Consider the following 13,493-nt stretch of genomic DNA (forward strand, 5'->3'; position numbering starts at 1 on the left):
TTACCATCTCATACCACCTCACGGGTTTTGACCACGGTTGAAAACCTCTCTCAATTCAACTACCAACCATGCCTCCAAAAGCGTGTCAAAAGTCAGGAGACTTAGCTGAAGAGGAGGGCAGTATCGTATTTGCTATTTCAACATTTAGAAAGAAAGGAATCTGCAACATTACTAAAGCAGCACGCGTTTATAATGTTCCACGTACAACACTTCGAAGACAACTAAATGGCCCTACTTTTCGAGCAGAAACACACACCAATAACCATAAATTGACCCAAAATGAAGAGGAATCGCTTGTACAGTAGATTTTATAACTGGATCAACGTGGAGCGCCTCCATATAATAATCGTCCCGACACTCTACGGGCGTTTGCGGGCAGAGTACAGTGCACCTCAGATATACAGTTGTACAGTTTCCCGCACAGTCTATATGCAATGTATATAGCTTATCCAATCCCTACTTCCCTATAGAAATCCTATACCCTAGTACTAGAGTTGCACGCGGGTCGGGTTTTTGATAGGACCGCACCCGACCCAATACACGCTAGGTTTAGGCCTAGCGTGTAGTGGCTGCGGGTGTCCACTGACAATATTTAGTTCTCTGTGTTGACCTCTTAACTCAGTCAAATATTGTTTCTCTGTGGGTGTATAAGTATAAGGCTGGGGTGTGTGAAATAGTGTGATATTAAAGAAGTGGCTTATCCTCGCAGTGACAGTGGGTTATATCTGCCTTGCCTTAAGGTATTGTCGCTGGAGTTTCGTATAACTCCCGCCAGTGTGCGAGGGTTTAAGGGTTTTGCTCGCGGGATGCTTACTCAGCACCCGCAAGGCCAAAGTCCCAGGCGGGTTCGGGGCAGGTTTTTCGGGGCACCCGATCAACTCTAATTTTAACCGAATGATTCAGGGACCCCTATCCCGCGGCGTTGGATCACGTGGTAATTTCTAGGGGGTCAGACCCTTATATACCAACTAGTAGATACCAGCTAGTAGACATACTAATATGCTAGCTAGTTAATATATTGGTGTATTAACGCGTTTCCCTAGAATAATAAAAACATAGCCATATAGGCTATTTCACCTCATCTCTTCGAGCGGAGGGAAATTGGGCGATTTACTGCAAAATATATATTGTTGACCACCGGTTCCCCCCCCCCGCAAGGCTCAGCGGAGCCCGACCCTTAGAGCCAATCCTTATACGGAAGTTATTGATCCCTTTTTCCAACTTCCCTTTTCAGCATTGTTCTACCAAATAGAGACTAGACTGTTCACCTTGGAGATCTGCTGCGGTTCTGAGAACGACACGACCTGGCGTGAAATCCTTTCCCTCCCGCACCTTAGCGTGTGACTTCGGGTGAGCGAGCGGGGCAACTGGGGTGAGTATAGTTGACGGGCAAGGCTCACCCGAGAACGCGCGACCTCGCAAAACCTTTACCCAAAAGCAGAACTTTTGACCAACTTCGCTTCTCTCCTAGCGCGGAAATATACCCCCTTTCAACTTCTGTAGTAGGTACACCTCCGTCCAACGGCAAGTGCTGCGGCAAGAGGGAGCCAATTGGCTTTCAGTGACCCATGCGGCGCAGTCATCTTGCAGGCAGCCTGCCGCGGAAGACGGAGAACTATTCAATGATAAAGAATGCTTTCAGAAAATAAGGGGGTGTCTTGACCTGATCGACGCTGCTTCTTTCCTACTTCTGTTATGAACGCCAGAAATTCGCAAATTGGCGTTCGTCTAGAGGGATTCTCCACTGAATGCAGTGGGTATTAATACCACCTCGCTCCGTTGTCTATGATAGATCCCTGAACAGTTAACCTCCCATTGTTGGCCTAAAATGACGTGCTAAGCTCCTCTAATCTAAGAACACAATGTCTCTCATGATTTTTCATTTACCACCACAGTTGCTGGGGCCCACACCTTCGATAGATCATAGTGCTCGGCATTTACCGTACCGAAGGCCAGGACAACCGGTCGAATAACAAGGAGCACCTGCTTACCATCCAACCTGCTATCCTCTTCGTCCAAATGATGCAAACGGTGTGCAATCATCATTGGACTGGCGATGGCGAAGTCTGGCAGATGTTGCTGGTTTCTACAGACCATTAACGTCGGCTGACTCCAAAGCGACAATGCGAGATGTGCAGCCGCGGCGTACAGCGATTGGAGCTCCTGATTCATTTTCTTGGCATGATCTGTATCCAATGATCGAAGAAGAGTGCAGGCTGAGCTACCGAGGAAATTTGTCACAAGTCCACTGCTAAGTTCCTCAATCCTCTCCTGCAAGATAGGTTTGGTTTTGGTGTGCGGATCAGTTGCAGTGGAAAGAATTCGTATGGTCTGTGAGCGCCAAGTGTGCGCTTCTGCCTCATGAACTGTATTGGCGTTTGGTTAGCATGTTCTTTTAGCTTCTGTACTCACATGTTCTTCTTACCCTGTATCATGTACTTGTAAAGCCTGTCCAATGCTGCCGGCTCGGGAAGACTGTTATCATCGCCGACCTTTCCGAAGGCAAAAAATGGGTCCACAAACATCCTCCCAAACACATCCTTGGCTAATAAGGCTTGTAAAAGGATAACTGGGACCTTATCGAAGGAAAACGATACTTTGCACATCAGCGACGCCCAATCCTGTTCCCGACAGTATTCGCCCAATTCCTGAATGACCTTGTCCTTCTCATTATCTTGAATATTGTCTAAATCAGTGAGAGACTTGACACTGTAACTTCTGGCCCAGGAGCGTATCTTGCCATCCAGCTTGAGCAACTCATCCCTAACAACCCTGTCCTCCTTAGGAGCCCATCCGTTGTTTGACGCCATTGACTGGAGAGCATGTTCTTGATGCGCGACAACTATGGTCTGCAAATGTTCATTATCCTCCGATAACCGAGAAAGGATTTCGTTGAGCTTTCGAATTTTTGTATCACGTTGCTGCAGCTTGTATTCGTACGCGGACCGTTGTTGTTGGCGATCACTTTCATGCTGGTGTACTTCCTCTGCTAGGCGCTGGGACTGAGCCTCGAATTCCTGGCGTAATAGATTGTATTTCTCCTTCCATTCCTCAATTGGCACACCCTTTTCTTTGTCTTGGTGGAGGTACTTGATGTCTCTTTTATGGGCTCTATTATTAATGTGAGCACCATGCGACTTTGTATCGGCCCCTGTTCCAGTAGCTTCATGGGCTTTTTTTGCCCGCGAATCTCGTTCCTTATCTGGGCGCTCAAGGGAGTCTGAGGATGGGCTTATCGGTTCCTCTGACTTTCGCCCAGTCAACACCTGTCCGAGCACCATTAGTACTTTCTGAAAATCTAGTTATTGGGAGCTGAATGGGGGCAGACCCGTGTAGCACCGCCCAAGATTCTACCCATCGCTCCCCTTTCGGTCCTTGTACGGCGGCTATTGTTGCCAGATAGTGGACCATGGCTAGGTGCCTAGCATATAATAACCCAGTGAGCTAGTGCGTGAAGCAAACAAAGGTAGCCAGGAAATTCTGTTACACACTCTTACCAGCTTTTGAGTCTCTTTGGACGTACCCCTACCTTCCGCCATGATTACCCAAGACGGATATTCGACAATAGCTTGGCCAAGAATCGAAATATATTTTGTGGCATCTGTTTCACGGACTATGGAAATTAAATGTGAGCCCGTCTATAAGAGTTTCTTCTCAGAGTGGCAGCTGTAAGCACGGCCGCTTAGACCTCGAACACCCCTGCCTGGGCTAGGCTTTAGGGCTTACTATGTTGAGCTGCCCGCAGCTACGCTAAACTTAGCGCCAGCGGTCTGAATTAGCCCCTTGCCATCATAGCCAGGAGTCGCGGCGGAGAGTTCTACTATTTGTTCCCCGTGAGCGGCTGTGCGTGGTTCACCAGATTAGGAGTTAACAGAGAGTCATCATTCAAGTACAGCCAGTTCAATTCTGCCTTCACCGGAGGCATACAGCGGAACTATGACGCTTGATTCGAACTTCACCGTCAATTTCAGCTCCCTTGCCCTATCTTCTAACCGCAAGATCATTGTGGGGGTGGATTATGGTACTACATATACAGGTATCCCCCCATTGTCTGGCTATGCCGCCGCTGGAAATTTGACTGACCGAAGGTTAAAATAGGAGCCAGTTATGTGAGCTCGAAAGCGTCTGGCTTGAGCGATATCATACTCATCAACACCTGGCCTGGCCCCTCTAAAAATACTGATGCCGTCTACAAAGCGCCGTCCCGTATCGCATATGCTTCCGATAATCCCCGTATTTCTCTACAGCGCTGGGGTTACCAGGTTGAGCCCGGGATGGTGGCGTATTCATGGACCAAATTGCTACTGGATCAAGGCACGCCATTGTCCGACTATGACGATTCCTCTCTTGAAAATGCTTCTCAGGCTGGTATAATGCGTGTTCCGGAGGGGAAGACTGCAGTCGATGTTGTTTCAGACTATCTGTCTGAGATTTATAAGCATATATTGAAAGCTATTTCTAAGCACATTACCGAGCAAGAGCTGCATGTCACCCCAATAGAGTTTTGGTTCACTGTCCCAGCGATTTGGTCAGACAAAGCTCGGGATGCCACAAGAACTGCTGCTCGACGGGCAGGATTTGGAGGTAGTCTTTCCCGGCAAAGCGATAAGGTGTTCCTGATTAGCGAGCCAGAAGCAGCCGCAATCACAGCGCTAAAGAAATATACTACGAACAGTATAGGAGGCTCTGTTAAGGTGGGCTCTTGTTTATTCTGTAAGTCTCTGTCTAACACAGGTTCTAGGTCGGAGATGGGGTGCTTGTCTGCGACTGCGGTGGTGGTACTGTAGTATGATTTTCCTGGAGGCTACGCAATATTTCAATGCTGATATTTCAGGACATTACGACTTACGTTGTGAATCGGGTCTCTCCGTCCCTCGAATTCGAGGAACTGTGCACAGGGATCGGTATGTCATTTACTTCAGTGTTCCTATCCTTGGAAACAGGCTGAACAAATGTCTAGGAGGCAAATGCGGCTCCACAGCAGTGGACCGGAATTTCTACAAGCTCATGTCGGATAGGTTCGGCGATGCGTTTAACAATTTGCCTATGAAGCGCAAGAGCCCCGGAAGCGAGTTCATGAAACAGTTTGAGACTGTCAAGAGGGATTTTGGCAGCTCTGATGAGTTGACCACGTTTGAGCTGCCTCTTAATATGACAGTATCTAACGCAGACCCAGAACACTTTGATGAGGAAGAACGGATAGTTATTATCTCAAGGCAAGGATTTGCCTTTTTTATTTACTTACCTTTCATAGCAAACTACTAACAGCTGATTTAGTAATGATCTGCGCACCATCTTTGAACCTGTCATAGAAAAGATTATTAGTCTAGTGCGACGGCAAATTGAAGATGCCCATGAAGAGATTGGGAAAGATATTATCAATGTACGGCTTGTGGATTTCCCTTGGTCCCTTTTCTCTAACTCATTTTCTTGTTTTCGGCCTCATGGGATCCTACTGACAGCCTTTCAGAGGATTATCTTGGTGGGTGGATTTGGCGACTCTGAATACCTCCGCAAATCTTTCCGGTCATCCTTTGAGGCTGAAGGCAAGATTACCGTCACAATACCTGATGCCCCGTAAGTACTATCGATTGTTGGATCCAGCGAAACTACCTACGGCCCAGTCACTAAGTACTTTCTAGACAAGCTGCTATTGTACAAGGGGCTGCGCTGCGAGGGTTAGAAGGCCTCCAGTCAACTACCAAAAGATGCCGTCGGCATTACGGCTTCTGCTACGGCATCCCATTCAGGGACGGGATAGACAATGAGAGCGATGCTTATGTACACCCTTACAGTGGTACGAAAATGGTCGCTGGCATTATGAAATGGATGATTGCCAAGGTGAGTCTTTCCGGAACGGCTCTGCTAGGCACTAGTCTCCGGAGTTCTCCTGATATGGAATTGAATAGGGCGACAAGTACGAGGAGGACTATACAGAGAGCATCGCTCTTCGTCGGCCCCATACTGCGTCCTGGGGCAGAAAAAAATCTATAACTCTCTACGCATGCGATCAAGCTAGCGCTCCCGAGCGGGTAAATTGTAAAGGTTTGTCTGCTGAGGCTTCCAAATGTGCCGATTGATCTGACGAGGAATTAGATGTTTATGAAGTGGGTGACATAGTTGTAGACTTCACGGGTGTGGACTTGCAACAATTCGATTCAAAGATGAAAGACGGTAGACGCATGTATAACCTGACTTACGATGTCAAGGTAATATTCGGCGCACAAGAGGGTGTCCTGAAGTTTGAAGCTGTTAGCCAGGGGCAAACAATTGGTCGGACAAGTATCAACTTCGCCACGATCGAATACTATTAACTAGATGTCTTCTCAGAATATCTGCTTTACAGCCAATTTCTTGAATTGAAAGCGAACAATCCTTGTATCACGATGTTATCACCACTCTGCCTGTCAGCTTGCCTCAATTTCCCATCCTTGATCAACTCTTCCTTCTATTGGATTTCTCGCATCTACTACTACGCATAACACTGCCTTGTATTGTATATATCACAACATCTCCTCCGGAAGATCGATGAAAGATCCTGGCGATTCATAACCGTGAATCAACTGTAAGCTACAAAAGATCATAACTGGCGTACCTTGTCGCGGTTGGGATCGGAGGAGCCAAATATGTAATTAGAAAGACACTCGCTCTGTAATTATATGCGGTACACGCAGAGAAACATACTGAATCTCAGATTAAGAATTGAAATATCTTATTTCCAATTTGTTGCTGAGTAGCAGAATGCTATAGGAATAGATGTAGGATATGTGCTTCACTATGAAGTGCTAGAGAATATGGTAAAAAGCAGAGTAAATGACGCAGGTCCCGCACGATCCATATCCACGGTGGAAGCCCTCACGCAATCAGTTGACATGCTACGGGATGCACAAAAGGTCAATGAGTTAAAATTCGACGACTTTACCGCAAAAGCAATCACTGCAGAAGATCCCCATCAGTAAAATAAGAAATATTTGAATTCCAGCTAGTGCAATTGGTGAAACTATACGAACCATAAATAAAATGGTTTAGCACCTTCCACCGCATCGCTACGTTATTACTTTCGCTGAGAAACCTAATATGACTACGACGAGCCTGGCGATGTTTGAATGTGGCGAGGAAACTACCATATCCCTCGGCTATACCTAAAACATACTATTTTGGAGGCTAGAGTGGGTTATTTTAGATGCGGAGGGGAAGCTCAATAGAACGATATGCATATATATATTTAGCCGACACTTATCAAAGGTTCGCTATCATTGTAGGACAACTGGGCTTGGTCTATTTAGTCTATTTTTGATGGATAAGGCACTCTTTATCTTGACGCTTGGGTTGGCCCGTTGTGGGACGAGCCCTCTTTCTCCTCTCGAAGTCTGAACGGCGGCGACGACGAAGCCCACTGGATGAGAGTCCTACTGCAGAGATTGCATGAGTTGTCACTGTGGTGATGAGGATCCACACCGCTGCATTGTGTAGATTAGGCCTGGGATCTGTATGCTGGGGTGAATCGTGATGGCGGGTTTACATTCGTGTGAGACACTAGGAAAGGTCGGATGCATATGGATATAGTCAGCACTCGTTATCTTGTTGTATTGTATTTGATGCGGTTTTTTCAAGTAGTGGTAATTCAGAGTAGTACATAGTTGTTTTATGCATCTAAACGCACCATAACCGCAGCGAGAGATATGCTGATCACGGCTTGTCAGCCCAAGATCAAGAGGGAAACTCAGCGAGTGGGAAATAAATCCCGGCCAGTCACTATCTACGGGATGCCAGCTCTATCTCATCATCTTGATGGTTCTGATTCGCTAGTGTTGCGGAGTAGGGAAAGGGGTTATCAGTCCTGTAGTGCCACAATCTGAGAAAGCCCCATGTCTAGTCATGCTCACCCGCCATGTTGCTTAGCCCCAATTCACAGGGGACTGGGGATCTTTCCCCTCACCAGAGTCCACTTGGTTGTCTGAGCCCCCTTCCGTCAAGGGATGGCTGATATTATAACCAGGTGCATGGGTATCCGATACGCTCCAGGACGAGCAGGTTGAATCAACGATTCTGACCTTTATCTTCAATTAAACTGAGTAACTTCCAATCTTCAGACAGAAAAAGGTGTAGTGCGTGCTTGGATGGTTGGCCTGATGCAAATGTTCTATCACTACGGGTGATCTGGACACCCATTAGCAATATCCAGTTGGAGTAGGACGCCCACAGCGATGATACGCGAGATGGTAACTTGACTGAACAGTCCAAGCTATACTTCTGTACCGAGCCAGAGCACAACAGAGACGACAGTGTGTGCACGGTTACTCAAGCAACCGATGCTGATCGAGTAACCAACTGTGTCAGAGGTCGGCCCTCCTATCATATCCTCCGTCTCTGACTCCCCAAAAGCCAATGCTATCTGAGCTGAAGAGCGGGCATCTGATTTTTCGCTAGGAACCCCACACACGTGAAGCACTCGGCGACAAAACATACATCGACGGAAAGCTTCGAGAAGTTGCAGAAGAACCCCTTGCAGTCAGCCACCCGCTCTGCGGGTGGGGTGTTAGGACTTGAGCAGAGATTGTGGAGACTGGCCACACGGGTGGTACTGCTATAGAAGAATACTCCCCGAAGCAGAGCTTTCACAAGAGGTGGATAGATCGACGAAGGGGCCTCAAGAGGCCGCGGCGCCTATATGAAATTGCCCGATACACAACCGGGCTCTTGCACTTGGAACCCCAGCGAAATGACAGAGCTTGTGGATCGTCGGATAAATGGCTATGCCCTGCTTTAGTTCTCAGTAGTAGTAAGATACAAGAGCTGGAATAGATTGTACCTGTTGATTTGGCCAATAGCAAGGAGGTAACAAACCGGTTAGACCGTCAATCTGTATCGTCTCAAAATAAGCCTATCTAACCTTGCTATCGGTTTGGTGTAATAGACAAGCGCGACAAGGACAGCCTCCTGCACACTTAAAGCGTCTTGGCTGTCATTCTCCAAGTATGACCGGCATTCCTTGCATCTTCTAACCTCACAGGCTGTACAGGCAAAGGGGCTTTGGATAGTGTCTACGACAATAGCTGACGATAGGGCCGTAGGTTAGAGAAACACGCTAGCCTGACACATCTTCTGAATGGGCTCCCTGATATCACCTTGACTCGGCCTCGAGGGTTACATACTAAAAAGGATTTGTCCGCTCGTGCTCGAAATGACCCGAAGAAAAGCTTATTAGATGAGCGGATTGATGTCCAATTAGCCCGAGACTCATCTTGTGTGTAATATCTCCTCTTGCCTTCGGATGTGGCTGGAATTTGAGGGGGAAGCTTACGGTTGCTACTGAGACTGCTGCCGCCGCGAGGTGTCGACTTGGCTTGGCTAAATCCAGCATATCTGTGGAGTAGAATCATCTCAATGTGAGACAAGGGGTGCCTTGGGAGTTGGGGGTTCAAACCTTCTGGTTGTTAGTGAGGTCTTGGCCAGCGCGAGAATGCCCTACGTTACATTTTCGGCAATAGACCATGACCTCCATTGCCGAACGTACTTCAGACATCGATCAACAACACTCCCACCGCGATCTTGCTTTTTATGGTGCGGATCGTCCGATGCAACTTTAAAGTAGCCGGCTGAATTTCTTTATTACCTAAAGGTGATTTGGATAAACAATTTAGCCTCAAATGTCACCCCGCGTGTGGTTGATGATCGCCGGAGTATGGGTCTTGTCATCCTTGCGGAATTACTGCCGAAGGATATCAATTGTACATTCTTAGTCTGAGCTCTGGATAATGGTGGTTCTGTATATGGAGTAGGAAGTAGGGGACATAAAAAGAAGACGAAACCTGCCTCCTTCATCACTTAACCCGCAATTCACTTCATTATTCTCGATTCCATTTATTATTACCTACTTAGAACCAAACCACTTCTCACTTATTCACCATCTTTTTTGAGACCACGTAACTACTCCCTCAATATGCGCTCTACCTTGACCTCATTCTTCGTCGTAGCTGCTGAATAGGTCATACATGCCGCCGCAGCTAGTTCCTCTGGATGCGGCACAAACCCAACCCTCAGCAACGGTCTAAACTACATGGACGTCAATGGGCAGTCTCGGGAGTACATCATTCAAGCCCCCGACAACTATGACGCCAGTACTCCTCACAAGCTTGTGATAGGGTACCACTGGCGTGACGGCACCATGAACAATGTCGTTGAAAACGGATTCTACGGGCTGAGCTACCTGGCCGGGAACGCACCCACCATCTTCATTGCTCCCCAGGGGCTGGGCAACGGCTGGGCCAACAACAACGGTGACGATATCGCATTCACCGACCAAATCCTCGACGCGATAGAATCCTCCTTCTGCATTGATCAGGACCGCCGTTTCGCCACCGGCTGGAGCTGGGGTGGAGGCATGAGCTACTCGGTGGCCTGTTCGCGAGCTGACGTTTTCCGCGCTGTTGCGGTTCTTTCCGGTGCTGAAATCAGTGGTTGTGATGGCGGATCTCTTCCCATTGCATACTTTGGTCAGCATGGAATTAGCGATAGCGTGCTGGGTGTCGAGCTTGGCCGTACATTGCGAGACCACTATGTTCAGGTGAATGGCTGTGATGCTGCGACTCCCCGTGAGCCCGGGGTTGGAAGCGGAACACATGTTGTAACTGATTATACGGGTTGTGCTGAGGGTTATCCTGTCCAGTGGGTTGCTTTTGATGGTGATCACGAACCACTTCCTTCAGACGGAGGTTCCTCGGATTCATTTACCCCTGGTCTTATTTGGAACTTTTTCTCTCAGTTTTAAACTAAATCAAGGGGAGCTGCTTTGGAAAGGCATTACGGAGGAGGGAAAGATTGACAGAAGCTGTTTAGTGCCTTCTATGTCTAACCATATTGTCTCTCGATGCATGTGTCAAGGAAGTTATGTTTGGGCCTTCATCCTAATTGATTATTTATTTTATATGCTGGGAACGAAAATGTTAATGTAAAATGATAGTGAAATCTGTGAGCCGACCATTTCCATGCTCTATCATAGTATAGACATTTCATTATCCTTAGGATCGGCCGAAATCATAATCCTGAAGCATGGACAGCCAAAGGTACGCCCTACCGACTAAAGATTTATATATTTTTCATTTATTGTATTTTAATAGTCGATGCGTACAACGGCTGTTGAAGAAGACTGGAATCAATCTTCGGATCACAAACGGTTCGGAATATCTGCAAAATAATCATTGTAATAGGCTGTCACTAGTGCTTCTATCCACACACTTTCCACTTTCAAAGCCTTCCATGACCGACTCGGCCCGCACTTAAGATTTGCTAGGTAATGGTAATACTCTCTACCCCTCACTATAGCCACTAACAACAGCTAATAAAGTAAGCCTCACTTTAGACCTTCAGTGTTAGGAGAGCGGGCTTCCATGGCAGCAGGTTGTAATCGCCACTAGCGTTAGGGTCCCGCCCTTGGTAGAGCAACTGCAAATTGCAAGGATCCACAGTCATCGTCTGATCGGGGTTGCTGCGAACCAGATCACCGTGACTGATATCGTTCGTCCAGGTGGCGCCACTATTGACCTTGCCAGCGAAGGGCTGGCTCTCGGTGCCTGCCTGGACAGTCCACTCCCCATCCAGACTATCAGCCGTGAAGGAGCGGAAATAGCGTCCATTGGCGCCCATGGCCTCCACAATCATCAAGTACTTGTTTTGGCCGTCGACAGTGTAGACCTGAACCGCTTCAAATAGGTTCTCCCTCGTGTCACTCAGGATGATCTCGGATTGGGTCCCGAAATCACCAGGAAAGTTATCGATGGGCATGCTGGAGCGGTAGATCTTGCCATTATCACCCGCAAAGAAGAGATACATGTCCGTATCATCGCCAATGACAGTTTGGTCGATGACTCCCGTATCAGAGTCGGAAATAGTTCCAGAGAAGAGAGGCTGGGCCGCTGACCAGCCATTAGCGTCGGTAGGATCACTGGAGGTTTTGTAGGAGAATGAGGTCGGACCCCATTGGTAGGCGAGGATCCAGACATCCTTTGGTGCAAAGTAGAAGAGTGTGGGTGCAACAGTGCCCTGGTTCATGGCGTTCTGGCTTGCCGAGGCCATCTCAGACCAGTCGCTAAAAGGACTGAAGTTCATCGAGCCATAGTTCCCGGAGGTATCGGCGACTGATGCATAGACGATATGCTGGCCGTTGGACACAACATTGGTGAAGTCCTTGAGTGCAGCCCATCCTGCCTTAGGCTCCGCGAGGGCGCCGGTTGATGTCCAGCTGTAGCTCGATGGTAGGGCGCACTGCGCTGCGGCACCTCCCACTAAGGCAAGCAATGCTGTGCAACATAGGGATCGATCAAGAACTTTCTTTGCAACTTTCATTGTGGACTCTGTATTCAATGACAAACAAGGGGAACAAAGGTGGATCAGAATGTTGTAGTAGTAACTTAAAACGACGACACCGGGTCAGATTTATAGCCCCAATATAGCCTTGATTTAATTATTCGTCTGTAGCGCCGGCTAAAACCCGAAAACCATTCAGCCGCGAATGTGTTTCATGTGTTCAATTATACCCATAGTAGTTGCATGGACACCTGAACTCATTGCCGACAGAAGTGCAAGCCACAGGAGCACATATCGGACATTTGCCTTGTTCGTTCATAGTGTACGTTTCATTTGGACTAAAACAATCCCCCCAGCCAACAGATCTGCAAGAGCTTCTGCACCCCGCCCTGTTGGACGTACCGTTCCTGGCCTCGAATTTGGTGAAAAGGCCCACCTAGGCCAAGGCCCTAATTGATCACATGACAACCAAAGGTCGCTATATTCTGATTACCCTTATGTAGGTTATTGCGTATCATTAAGGTAGTAGAATGAGGAAGATCAAAGAATCATTCTCAATATAACCTTTTAATATCTTGAAGCTTTTCAAAATGTATATCAATCTATATCCACTGGATTTCGTGGTGTTATAGGGTCGGGTTTGGGTCCAACATCCGGTCCGCGGGATTCAGGTCCTAAACCTGTCCTGTACCTACTGGACCCGTGGGTAACCGACGGGTTCGGACTACAAACCTGCCAATGAAACGGGTCAAGTCCAACCCACGGGAACTACCCGCGGGTTTTGGTGACGCTAGTTATAAATATAACAAAGTGGATTTATCATGGATACTAGACATGCCTTCTCCTATTTATTTTATTAGAGACATGCCCCCTCTGGAGCGCCTACTACGAGGTCGTGATCCCTACGCGCAGCTTTGCTTTTACCTTGGAGGAGCGCTGTACTATCAATATGCTATACTGTATAGGCCTGGAACCTATACAGTTAGCCTAGGACCCATAGACCTTATAGCGACTGTATAGTACCTACGACGCCAGCACTAGCTCAACTAGCGTAAATTTTGTAGAGGCCCAGGTCTGAACCACAATGGCCTATATCCATTTGAATAGTGTTATAGATACCTTTATCAGAGGGAGTAGTTTAGCGCTGCGCCATGGGAGGGGTTTGCATGGGGCATGAAACGTTGCTA

General features: G+C 47.7%; 4 protein-coding genes across 4 annotated transcripts; 2 read left to right on the forward strand and 2 right to left on the reverse strand.

The window, feature by feature from the left end:
* Nucleotides 1-1,833: 1,833 nt before the first annotated feature.
* BDV27DRAFT_119370 (uncharacterized protein) lies at nt 1,834-3,578 on the reverse strand. Its single transcript, XM_032064848.1, has 4 exons — nt 3,498-3,578; nt 3,329-3,421; nt 2,426-3,266; nt 1,834-2,366 (listed from the first exon to the last, which is right to left on the reverse strand). Exons 1-4 carry the CDS (start codon nt 3,537-3,539, stop codon nt 1,870-1,872), a joined length of 1,473 nt encoding a protein of 490 aa, XP_031933810.1. The 5' UTR covers nt 3,540-3,578; the 3' UTR covers nt 1,834-1,869.
* A 291-nt stretch (nt 3,579-3,869) lies between these two features.
* Nucleotides 3,870-6,550, forward strand: BDV27DRAFT_119371 (Hsp70 family protein). The gene is made up of 10 exons (XM_032064849.1): nt 3,870-4,036; nt 4,099-4,694; nt 4,742-4,786; nt 4,835-4,904; nt 4,961-5,216; nt 5,278-5,383; nt 5,471-5,577; nt 5,643-5,841; nt 5,910-6,045; nt 6,097-6,550. The coding sequence occupies exons 1-10, from the start codon at nt 3,937-3,939 to the stop codon at nt 6,312-6,314; spliced, it is 1,833 nt and encodes a 610-aa protein (XP_031933811.1). The 5' UTR covers nt 3,870-3,936; the 3' UTR covers nt 6,315-6,550.
* A 2,944-nt stretch (nt 6,551-9,494) lies between these two features.
* Nucleotides 9,495-10,899, forward strand: BDV27DRAFT_167591 (alpha/beta hydrolase family esterase; the record flags this gene model as incomplete). The annotated part of the gene is made up of 2 exons (XM_032074535.1): nt 9,495-9,564; nt 10,008-10,899. The coding sequence occupies 2 exons, from the start codon at nt 9,495-9,497 to the stop codon at nt 10,769-10,771; spliced, it is 834 nt and encodes a 277-aa protein (XP_031933812.1). The 3' UTR covers nt 10,772-10,899.
* Nucleotides 10,900-11,180: 281 nt separating this feature from the next.
* Nucleotides 11,181-12,345, reverse strand: BDV27DRAFT_167593 (alpha-L-arabinofuranosidase axhA; the record flags this gene model as incomplete). Its single annotated transcript, XM_032074536.1, has 1 exon — nt 11,181-12,345. The coding sequence occupies one exon, from the start codon at nt 12,343-12,345 to the stop codon at nt 11,359-11,361; it is 987 nt and encodes a 328-aa protein (XP_031933813.1). The 3' UTR covers nt 11,181-11,358.
* Nucleotides 12,346-13,493: the final 1,148 nt, after the last annotated feature.

The sequence above is a fragment of the Aspergillus caelatus genome, assembly GCF_009193585.1.
Source record: "Aspergillus caelatus strain CBS 763.97 unplaced genomic scaffold BDV27scaffold_2, whole genome shotgun sequence".
NCBI lineage: Eukaryota > Fungi > Ascomycota > Eurotiomycetes > Eurotiales > Aspergillaceae > Aspergillus > Aspergillus caelatus.